The 12,184-nt window shown below is 46.3% G+C and overlaps 1 protein-coding gene across 3 annotated transcripts in view; it reads left to right on the top strand.

Annotated features, from left to right (window-relative positions):
- Window positions 1–1,595, top strand: part of UPP1 (uridine phosphorylase 1) — a 28,728-nt gene extending 27,133 nt beyond the window's left edge. For all 3 annotated transcript variants that reach the window (XM_074379709.1, XM_003930801.4, XM_010341387.3), the window contains exons 7-9: window positions 71–280; window positions 546–692; window positions 1,392–1,595. In XM_074379709.1, the coding sequence (XP_074235810.1) occupies window positions 71–280; window positions 546–692; window positions 1,392–1,531 (497 nt within the window). In that variant the 3' untranslated portion in view covers window positions 1,532–1,595. The remainder of the gene's footprint in view (window positions 1–70; window positions 281–545; window positions 693–1,391) is intronic.
- Window positions 1,596–12,184: the final 10,589 nt, after the last annotated feature.

Below are 12,184 nucleotides of genomic sequence, written 5' to 3'. Positions count from 1 at the left end.
CTCTCTTCTTACAGTTTATTTTACTTTGTTTCATGTTCTGCATAATCTTGATGTCTGCTTTTTCCCCCAGGTCTGGAGCCTGGCTCCGTGGTCATAACAGAGCAGGCAGTGGATACCTGCTTCAAGGCAGAGTTTGAGCAGATTGTCCTGGGGAAGAGGGTGGTCCGGAAAACGGACCTGAACAAGCAGCTGGTGCAGGAGCTGTTCGTGTGTTCTACAGAGCTAAGCGAGTTCCCCACAGTGGTGGGCAACACCATGTGTACCTTGGACTTCTATGAAGGTAAGGCAGTGGACACCAGGAGGCATCTTTCAGCCAGTGGTCCCTCCCCTGAGCTTGCCTTCTCGCCATGGGCTGGGGTTTCCACGTGCCAGGCTGCTGTCTCACTGCAGCATTCCTGGGGTGGCCGGAATGACCCATTTGAATGGACCTAGGCAGGACCTGGGTGGGTCTTGCTTGTCACTGTGTCCCCCAGGCATCCTGGCGCTGATGTATTATGGGAACTTACTACATGCCTGTGGTTCTCACATCTCCGTGTGTGCCGCAGGGCAGGGCCGTCTGGATGGTGCTCTCTGCTCCTACACAGAAAAGGACAAGCAGACGTATCTGCAGGCGGCCTACACAGCCGGCGTCCGGAACATCGAGATGGAGTCCTCGGTGTTTGCCGCCATGTGCAGTGCCTGCGGCCTCCAAGGTAGGCAGCACTCCATGGGCCTCGGTGCCCCTCCCTGCTCTGCTCCTGCTCTCCTGGAACCCCTCATTGGGACACCTCCTCCTGGAGCACCCCAGTACCCATTTCTGGCTTCTATCTCCCCTGCTTCCAAGTCACTTTCTGATATATATATTGTCCTTACAACCCTCTGTTCAACATCCTTTGATTGTCACGTGACAAAACGCAGGATTCTCAGTGTCCTTGTATGGGAAAGATGACAAAAAAGTTTTGCTGCCCCATGAGGCTGCCACCAGCTCCATAAAAAACTCGGCTTTCAAAGCACTTTGGCTTTTGGAACTGCGATTCATCCACCCACAAGGTCCTAGGCACCCTTGAAGGGCAACTCGGAGCTCTGCAGAATTCCCTCATCACCTGGGCCAAAACGTGCCTTTCAAGGTGGTGCTTGCAGCCCCGAGCTGGTCCTGGAATGGGGAATTCCTTTTGGAAGCTGAGGCTCTAGAATAAGGGAGGGACAGGGCAGGGTGGTGTCAGAGAGGGAGGAGCCTTCCGAGCCCTGGACCAGCGCCTTTCCCGCCTGCCTGCACTGCATCCTCTGGCCCCGCCTGCCTGAATGGGCAGCTGGGTTTCCTGAGTGGCCAGCACTCGTGGGTCCTTCATTCCGTCCCTGTGAACCGTTAGACCCCCGGCACCTTGCCCTGATGTGGTCTTTGCCCTCTGCAGCGGCCGTGGTGTGTGTCACCCTCCTCAACCGCCTGGAAGGGGACCAGATCAACAGCCCTTGCAATGTGCTCGCTGAGTTCCAGCAGAGGCCACAGCGGCTGGTGAGCTACTTCATCAAGAAGAAACTGGGCAAGGCCTGAGCGCTGCCCCGAGCCTCCGTAGACCTGCTGTGATCACTTGCCATTAAAAGCATTGTCCAAAGTCTCCTGTTGTGTGGACTTTAAGCACACTTTACACAAGAATCTAGAAAATCGGATTGAAATTAAGAGACAGAAAATCTTGAATTAACCACATGGGAGATGTTCTTCCTTTTGAAGTTTCATTGGAGCATTTTCAGCTATGTTAGCCTGATTTGGGGTTTCTTCAAGAACATTCTACCAATTTTTGTACTATTTCTAGGGAAATGTTTCAGACTTTAAAATTCTAATGGCAGTCAGATTTCGTGTCGCTAAACAAGAAATCTGACAATAGTGCCAGAAAACTCATTTCCTGATGGATTTTTTAAATCCTATGCACCACTTGCAATGAGACTGAAAACCGGTGAGGCAGACAGCAGATGTCTGAGAACTGATGCACACCTAAACATGCATATACACAGTTTCCAACAGTCACACACATTTCCGGAACTCCACACCAGCTTAATCACACGACAGTAAGCCTCCCACCCACTGTCCACACTGCTAGGATCTTGATCCAAGTACCTGGGGATGGGGAACAGGACACCTGGGCTCAACACAGCTTGTCCTGTTGTGTCTGTCCATGGCTGGTCAGGCTTGCATTCATTCCTGGCCTCACACTGACATTCCCCAACTCCGAGTCTCTTAGCTTCCTCCTGGGTTGCATCTTACAGCAGAGGGGAGAATCTACGGTGGCCCCTCTGTCTGTCTTGGGTGAGTCTGGCAGCAGCTACTTCTTGGGCACGCCTAGATCCCCATCTCAGGGGCAGTTGGGTCTTGGAACCTCTGGCTTGTGGGTTGCCCAGCGTCCTGGCTGACTTCTCAACTTTCCCCACATCAATGTGGCTTCTTTCTGGTATTTTTGTTTCCTGTCCTTGAGATGGACTTATTTCCTGATGGGCTCTGGGGGAGCGCTCCCATGCTCAGGGGCTCTGCTTAGCACTTTGCTGTGTGACTTGGAGTGGCACAGGGAGGTGTGTGGGGACCTGATGTGAGTGAACGCGTCTGGCCTGTGTACTCTTCCATGTGCCTTGCCTGTGATTCTGAGATTCAGCCCAAACTGAGGGTCATTCAGCATCTCCTGAGCCCATGTGCCCTTCGAGGTGCTAAGAGCGAGAGACACCCTTGCCCCAGTCAAAAACTTCCCTTCCACCTTCTCAAGCTCTAGGGGATGTCCTACAGATCTGCTTAGGGTGGAGAGTGAATCTCCTTCCATTTCTCTCTCGGCAGAAATGGTCTTGGGCCCTTTGTTGAAGCAGTCTGGGAGAAACAGGAGCTCTCAGAGAGGCTCCAGGGTCCTGGGATATGGCCGTGCAGCCATCTGTGCGCCCGGGGCATTGTGCTAAAGGGTCTGCTCCTGGCCTGTCACTCCAGCATGAGCTGCAGGGGCTGACTTGCTACTGTTGTGCGTTCATCTGTCTCCAATGACCGAGTGCCCCTAGACTTCAACTGGATGTCACCATGTTCCTGTGGGTACATGACCCAGGGTGGGCTAGCCTTTCTATTCTCTGACCAGGCTGAGGATGCAGGTGTGGACCAGCTAGTAGGTGACTTGCAGGCTAATTTCTTTCCTACCTCAACCCACGCAATGTAGCCAGGTGGGCCTGCCTCTTCCTAGGAGGACATCTTTGGTAAAGCAGAGAGAACACACACACACACACACACCAGAATTTAAGGCTAAAGAGAAGGCTGCTGTTAGTAAGAGAAGGGCTAGTTCCTTTTTGAGGTGTTTTTCTCTGCACTGCCTTGTCTTTCTTGCTCGGGGAGCCGTCACAGAGCCTGTGGCCTGAGCGCCCTCCTGGACAAGGCAGAAGGTAAAAGGACTTCTGAACATAAGATTCTTTCTACAGGTGTCGATGGCTAAGCTGCAGGTGTGGGCACTGCACTGCCCTCTGCTGGCTGTGTGCGGTAGGGCATGTCAGCTACCCCAGGTGGATCTCTGGATCTAATGGGGCGGCATCCCTGATCTTACAGGTGAACCTGACAGCTCCTGACATTCAGGAAATGCCGGTGGAACAAAACATCTTGTTCTGATTAAGTAAACATAATAACCATACTTAATGACAACCTGTTGGATTAGTTTATGTCAGCCTAAAAGGAAGAAGCTGAGGCAAAATCGGTAAAAGTAGAGTATGTTACTGACTGGGGCCAACCTTGAGGACTGCTCATTCAGGTTCCCTTGAATGAACACTCCGATTAGCAGCACTTGCAAGTGGATTTTTAAAGGCAAAAGGGACAGGGAATGGGCTGATACACAGCTGTCTGCCAGAAATTCTCATTGGTTTATAGAAAAGACATTGATCAATGGCTACTCATTGGAAAGCCATAGGGTGTGGGTTATACTGTCCAGTGTGGCATTATTAGGTTCATTTATAGCTACTTGGGCAATAGCAAGCAGTTCCAAGAGATGAATACATAGTTCAAGGGGGGAGCAATTGATGTCTTTTTCTTGTGACAAGGTCTTGCTCTGTCACCCAGGCTGCAGTGGAGTGGTGCAATCATAGCTCACTGCAGCCTCTACGTCTTGGGCTCGAGCAATCCTCCCACCTCAGCCTTCCTAGTACTTGGGACTACAGGTGCGCGCCACCACACCTGGCTAAGTTTTGTATTTTTTGCAGAGATGGGGTCTTGCTGTGTTGCCCAAGCTGGTCCTGACCTCCTAGGTTCAAGTGCGCCTTCCACCTTGGCTTCCAAAAGCACTGGAATTAGAGATGTGAGCCGCTGTGTCCGGCTTACTGTCCCATTTGCATATTTGAAAGGTCTCAAATTCCTCAGATGAAAGTTCTTTTCTTTCCTCATTCAGCTACCAAGATGTCTCTGGAGCTGACATTATAAATGTTCTCACATGCGTGTTACTTGAATTCCTCGGGAGACCACCAGAAACTCAGTCCCCTCCTTCTTCCTACACCGGCCACTCTTCGACTTTCAGGCCCTTGTGCTCTGGGCACTGGCCCCTTCCTCAACCCCTTCTCTGTTCCCAGCACTGGTGATAAAGACTTCTCTGCGTAGGAATATAACGACGCCAACACAGTTCGCTTTTGGTGCTTTCAGCAAGGTGGAGAGAATTAGGAACGTAATTGCGATTGTTCTGATGGAACTAATTACCCCTGATTTCAAACGTTGTCAGTGAGTTCACTCCATGTTTTCCTCTAGTGCAGTCCTGAAGTGAGATGCTCAGAATGCCTCCTACTCCCGTAATGTGAAAACCGAACTCTAATAACTATCCAGCCCTTTGTAAACTGGAAAATCAGCACGTCACTGGTGAGTTAGTCAAGAGTTTACCTTGGGAAGCCTGCCGCACTCTCATGTAAAGGTTCAGGCTTTGCTGTCAATTGCAGAGGTGTCTGTGCTCCTTGTGGTCCAGCCTCATCTCAGCAATGATAAAACCACCTGACCAGAAACAATGAGATGATGGTTTGTGTTTATAAATAACAATAGGGACAATAGGGACAAATGTCATTTGTCTTTATCAATGATAACAGTGGAATATGTTGGGGCATAAATCTCCCATACCTTTATCCTTAAGCCTGGTACTAAGCCACATGTTTTTTTGTTTTTTTTTTTTTTTTTTTTTTTTTTGAGACAGAGTCTCACTTTGTTGCCCAGGCTGGAGTGCACAATCTCGGCTCACTGCAACCTCTGCCTCCCGGGTTCAAGTGCTTCTCCTGCCTCAGCCTCCTGAGTAGCTGGGATTACAGGCACCTGCCACCACGCCTGCTAAGCCACATTTTAAAGCCAGGTGCCCATCGTGTATTATCTGGCAATTCCACTCCTACTCTTGGGATCGCATGGAGAGAACTCATGTGGCCCAGGAGATGTGGACAAAAATGTTCGTAATCTCAATGGCCTCGGCAGCAAAACCCAGAAGCCCCCAAATATCCATGTGCCAGAGAACGAATGCATAGAGTTTGGTGTGCTGAGATGATGGAAAACAGTGAAAATAAATGCAGACAGCTTCACCCTCAGTACAGAACCATCTCAGGTAACATTCTACCTGAAAAAAGCAAATTGCAGAATAGTACCTACGACATGATTCCTTTTATATAAAGTTTGAAAATGGACAAAACTAAACAATATCTTGTTTAGGATTGTGTGCATTGCATGGTAAGACTAGGGTAAAAAAAACTCCATCAGGGATTGAGAAAGCCCACCTTGAGATCAGGAGTTGCCTGTTGGGAGGCCGGGGGCATTTGGGACCCTCAAGGACCTCAGTGATGTTCTGTTTCCCAGGTTAGGAATGACTGCACATCTGGGCTTCTGGGTTCTGCTGCAGCTTACTCATATTTAAATACTCCTTGGTGTGTATGTAATAGTAGAATATCATCTAATTAGCAGAATATCATCTGATCTAATTATCACCACCCAGGGTTAGGCTCAATTTATAAAATAAGGAAGCAGTGCTAGCGTAAGAAAACAGTACTGCGCGGGCGCGGTGGCTCAAGCCTGTAATCCCAGCACTTTGGGAGGCCGAGGTGGGTGGATCACGAGGTCAAGAGATCGAGACCATCCTGGTCAACATGGTGAAACCCCGTCTCTACTAAAAATACTAAAAATTAGCTGGGCATGGTGGCGCGTGCCTGTAGTCCCAGCTACTCAGGAGGCTGAGGCAGGAGAATTGCCTGAACCCAGGAGGCGGAGATTGCGGTGAGCCGAGATCACGCCATTGCACTCCAACCTGGCAACAAGAGTGAAACTCCGTCTCAAAAAAAAAAAAAAAAAAAAAAGAAGAAGAAAACAGTACTGCTCTACTCGTGCTTAGTAGTTACCATGTATATGAAGGGGAGTGATTTCTGACTAATTTTCATGGCGTTAGCAGCTCTGCAGGTGTCAGCTTATAGCTAATATTTATTGAGCCATCGTTGTTGGGCCCCTTGTATCCCATCAGCGATCTTACCTGGCCCTCTTGCCATCCGTGTTATCCCCAAATGCCAGGTGAGGACACACCCTGGGCTCAGGTCTGCGCGAGGGCTGGGACTGTGCAGCCTAGTGTGTTATTTACATACATGCACATATCCACACCTGCACGTTTCCATGCACGCACTGTCATACACGCGCAGCCACGCAGAAGTTTACTTACTAGGAAAAGAGTGGCACTCAGTTTTTTGGACTTCACAAGGAAAGAACGCAAGTGTGAATGTCAGTCCTCGGCATCCCAGAGTAGTCCGTGCTGTGGCAGGGTGGGGGTGGGGTGGGGTGACGGGTGGGGGAAGTTCTCATTTAGGGTGTCCTTCAGTGAGTGTTTCGTAGGAATAAAATTTTCAAAAGGATAAAGTCACAACTGTCATACAGATATGAAATGAACATGTGTGTTAAGCCATCCTGCCAGTGTAGACCTTTCCATGCCCATGCTAGGAAAGAGAAAGCCCCAGTGATGAGAGGCTAGTGTGCCGAGACTCTCCGTGTGTGTGGGAGGGGACTGTGTGGAGAGACTCTTACTCACATGACACAGTAAAGTGGAGGAAGAATGAAAACTTCTCTCCAGTCTTCTTGAGGGGTGTCCTTGTGACGGTCCCTGCGTGCCTCACCAGGGTGCCTGAGTTATTTGGGTGTGTGTGTTTCCAGTTGCAGAGGGCAGAAGGCCCTAGACCTTGCATTACAGAATCAAAATCTCTCATCCGGCGGATTCTGGAGGCACCTTAAGAAGGGAGGAGGGAAGCAACTATCTCCCGCCAGAAAGGTTCATCCTTTTACCCTGATACGTGGAAAAGACTTTTTTCTTTTTTTGTTTTTTGAGACACTTTTGCAGGTGACTACTTTAGAATGATTGTTGGAGGTTATGATACCTACTTGGTTATGGGGGGTGCAGGAAGAGGAAGCCTGTGGCTCCAGCAGAGGAAATTCCCCAGTTACATGCCAGAGGAATGAACTTGGCATGTGACAAGATCCCAGTGAAGGGGATTAGGGGTGTGCCATCCCAGGTGGGTCTGAGCTGCTGAGAGATCACGCAGATTCCTGTAGACCACACAGGCCAGGACAGGTCCCCATAGACCACACAGTTCCCCGTAAACCATGCAGATCCCACTGTAGACCACCTAAGTCTCTGTAGACCATATTTTCTTTTGAGTTCACTGAAAAATGCATGTTACAAATATAATCAAATTTTATAGCAGGAGGAAATAAGTGAAACCAAGCAAAACCCAATTATATTAAAATTGAGAAAATATAGGCAGCCAAAATAATGGAAAACAGCATTTGTCATGGTGCTGTCACTTTTTTCATTGCAAAATCTAAGAACAAAATCAATGTCTAAACAATCACTTCTATGAGATTTCCATCAAATTATATTATTCATCTTATTCTTCAAATCCAAACTCAAAACTTGTTAATAGTTTTATGTGTATTAAAGCAAATTTGACAACAATGTTTTGTATTCTGTAACTGGCTTTGGTCGCTATTTTAAAAACGACTTTCCATGTTTTTCTTACAGACCCCAAAAGGCAATCATGGCCCAGTGGTAGGGATATCTCTATGTTTTCTGTTATTTATGATATAGGTCTTTGTTCGAGTTTGAAAGAAAAGCATCAGGAAAGATGGCTTGCATTCTTAGGTGTTCATCAGTTAACACGTTGCAGGTGACAGGCAGGTCACCACAGAAATGCCAGCAATGTCTTTCCTTCCCCTCCTTCCTTCCTTTCTTTTTCCCTTCCCTTCCCTTCTCCGTTTTTTTTTGTTTGTTTGTTTGTTTGTTTGTTTTTGTTTTGTTTTTTGAGATGTAGTCTCGCTCTGTCACCCAGGCTGGAGTGCAGTGACTCAATCTCAGCTCACTGCAACTTCCACCTCCCGGGTTCAAGCAATTCTCTGGCCCCAGCCTCCCGAGTAGCTGGGACTACAGGTGCATGCCACCACACCCAGCTAATTTTTTTTTTTTTTTTTGTATTTTTAGTGGAGACAGGGTTTCACTGGGTTAGCCAGGATGGTCTCGATCTCCTGACCTCATGATCTGCCCACTTCGGCCTCCCAAAGTGCTGGGATTACAGTGTGAGCCACCGCACCTGGCTCACTGTTTCTTTCTTTCTTTCTTTCTTTTTTCATCTTTCTTTCTCTCTTTCTTTTCTTTCTCTCCTTCCTTCTTCTCTTTCCTTCTTTCTTCTTCCTCTCTCCCTCCTTCCCTCCCTCCCTCCCTTCTTTCCTTCCAACCTTCCTTCATTCCTTCCTTCTTCCTTTCTTCCCTCCCTCTCTCTTTCTTTCTTTTTTTCCAGACAGAGTCTTGCTCTGTTGCCCAGTCTGGAGTGCAGTGGCATGATCTTGGCTCTCTGCAACCTCTGCCTCCTGGGTTCAAGTGATTCTCCTGCTTCAGTCTCCTGAGCAGCTGGGATTACAGGTGCCCACCACCATGCCTGGCTAATTTTCATATTCTCAGTAGAGACCGCGTTTCACCATGTTGGCCACACTGGTCTTGAACTCCTGATCTAAGGTGATCCGACAACCTCAGCCTCCTGAAGTGCTGAGATTACACACATGAGCCACCATATCCATCTCTTTGTTCATTTTCATTGCTAAGTATTACTCTGGTATGGATGTAAGACAGATTGTTCAATCATTCACTTATTGAAGGAAATTTTGGTTGTTTCCAGTTTTGAGCTATTACTAATAAAGTTGCTATGAACACTCATGTACAGGATCTTGTGAGAACATTTTTTCATTGTTTAAATAAGTGCTCGGGAATATGATTGCTGGATTATATGGTGAGTGCATGTTTAGTTTTAATTTTTTTTATTATTACTTTTGAGACAGGATCTCACTCTGTTGCCTAGGCTTGAGTGCAGTGGTGTGATCTCAGCTCACTGCAGCCTCAACTTCCTAGGCTCAAGCAATCCTTCCACTGCAGCCTCCTGAGTAGCTGGGACTATAGGCACGTGCCACCACACCCAGTTAATTATTTTTATTTATATTTTTTGTAGAGACAGGATTTTGCCATATTGCTGAGGCTGGTCTTGAACTCCTGAGCTCAAGAGCTCTGCCCACCTTGATTAATGGCTCACACCTATAATCCCAGCCTCACAAAGTGCTGGGATTATAGGTGTAAGCCATTGCTCCTGGTCTGTATGTTCAATTTTTTTTTTTTTTTTTTTTTTTTTTTTTTTTTTTTTTTTTTTTGAGATGGAGTCTCACTCTGTTTCCCAAGCTGGAGTGCAGTGGCATGATCTCAGCTCACTGCAACCTTCACCTTCCAGTTCAAGTGATTCTCCTGCTTCAGTCTCCCAAGTATCTGGGACTATAGGCATGTGCCACCACACCCAGCTAATTTTTGTATTTTTAGTAGAAACAGGGTTTCACCACGTTGGCCAGGGTGGTCTTGAACTCCTGACCTCAAGTGATCCACTCGCTTTGGCCTCCCAAAGTGCTGGGATTCCAGGCACGAGCCACCATGCCTGGCCTGTATGTTCAATTTTTAAAGCAACTTCCAAACTATTTCTGGAGTGGGCATACCATTTAGCCATCTCACCAGCAATGTATGAGAAATCTAATTTAACTGCATGCTTGCTTCCATTTGGTGTTTACACTAATTTCTACTTTAGTTGTTTTGAGACATGAGTAATGATATCCCAGCTTGGTTTTAATTTGTATTTCCTTGATGGCTAGTGATGCTGAACATCTTTTCATGGTCTTATTTGCTATTGTATATCTTCTTCACTGGTATGTCTATTCATGTTTTACTTTTGATAAATTAAAATTATAATTTTTGTCTTTCGTGAATTACTCTTTTTGTGTTGCATCACTGTATTCTCTATATATTTTTTCTGTGCTAATATCTTTCTCCTCTTGTTCAGGCTCATCATTGATCAGAATGTTAGAATCTTTGGTATTGTTTCATACATTCCTGAGGTTATGCTTTTTTTTAAATCATCTTCCCCTTCTGTTGTTCATATTAGACTACTTTTATTGCTCCATCTTCTAGTTTCCTGATTTTTTAATTTTCATATACATTCAATTATTGAGTCTCTCTAGGGAATTTTTTATTTCTGTTATTTTAGATTTCATTTCTATAATTTTCCATTTGGTTTTTTTATAACAACGAATTCTTTGCCAAGAATTAGTGTCATTTTTTCAAAAGTCTTTGCTATCACCTAATGGAGCATCGTTATAATAATTGCTTTAAAGTGTTTATCTAATAATTTCAACATCTGCGTTATCTTGGGATTGCCATCTGTTGACTGCGTTTTCCTCTGAGAGCTTTAAAAAGGTTTTTCTGGCTCTTACGTAGGTTGGATAATTGTGGATTCTCTCGGATATTTTGAATATTTTGTTACAAGATTTTGGATCCTTATAAAATCTGGGGGGAATTTTTACTTTTATTTTTTTGAGACAGGGTCTCACTCTGCATCCCAGGCTAAAGTGCAGTGGTGCTATCCCTGCTCACTGCAGCCATGGCCCCTGGGGTTCAGCTGATCCACCTCAGTGGCCCCCAAGTAGCTGGGACTTCAGGTGTGTGCCACCATGCCTTGCTATTTTTTTGGAATTTTTTTTGTAGAGACAGGGTTTTACCATGTTCCACAGGTTGGTCTTGAACTCCTGAGCTCAAGCAATCCACCCACCTTGGCCTCCCAAAGTGCTGAAATTACAGGCGTCAGCCATGGTGCCCAGCCCGTTTTGCTTTGTTTTATCAGGAAGTTAACTTAGTTGGGTTTGCTCTGCAAGTCTTGACTCATTTTATGTAGGATGTGCATTCAATGTTAATTTAATTTCAAAGCTGCTGCAGGGCTGTTCTGTCTGCTTGATATCTGCGCCACCTAGGGGCCAATCTGGGGAGTGTTCAAAGCTGTAGTTCAGTTCTCTGAATCTTTGCTATGTTGATTCTTGTCTATTCTGTGCATGCATAGTTCGGGGATGATCCCAGGACTTCATATATTGATCTAAAGGCTCTCTTCTTTAGCTCCCTCTACTCTGTGGAGTTCCTCACACACAGCAATTCTTAGGGTCACTCTTTCCTGGTGTCCTAGTTAGGAAGCTGGCACTTTATTGTTTCTGTGCTGTTGCACACTTCCTACAACAGTGTCCACTTCAGGGCAAAGCAGCAAGAAATTGAGGCTGCGGGGCTGCTATCACCACTGTCACCACTTCAGGAGTCCACATTTGTTATGGGGATTCACCAGAACTAGAGTTGGGAGACTCAACAGTGTTCCATACTACAGGGACTCTTTTGTAGGTTCTCTGTGTAGTGTAAGAGTGTGTGTGTGTGTGTGTGTGTGTGTGTGTGTGTGTGTGTGTGTGTTTCTCCCCCTTGCAGCCTTTCCCATATGTGTCTGTTCACAATTTCAGGATTTTCGTTGTCCCAAATTCTATGTAAGGCAATATGAGAGGAACCAAATTTTAAGAAAAAATGAAAACAATTTACTGCCATCTGGGTTATTTTCTGAGTTTGATTTCTCTGTCTGGTCTCTCTGCTTCTATTTACTTCTCAATATTCTTCAATAACCTTTTCTCTATACTATTTTAAGAGATGTTAGTTGTAGTAAGTGGGAGATAGGGTGGGATGGGGTTAATTCATCCTAACTGGAACGAGAACCTTAAATCTTGGTTTTGAGTATAAAGGTCATGGCCCAGACATAAGGCAGAATAATCGAGAATAATAGTTACTGGCTGGGCGCTGTGGCTCATGCCTGTAATTCTAGCACT

This window comes from Saimiri boliviensis, chromosome 10, assembly GCF_048565385.1.
Source record: "Saimiri boliviensis isolate mSaiBol1 chromosome 10, mSaiBol1.pri, whole genome shotgun sequence".
NCBI classification, from domain to species: Eukaryota; Metazoa; Chordata; class Mammalia; order Primates; family Cebidae; genus Saimiri; species Saimiri boliviensis.
The sequence above is the reverse complement of the archived record's forward strand: the minus strand, read 5'-3'. Positions and strand labels throughout refer to the sequence as shown.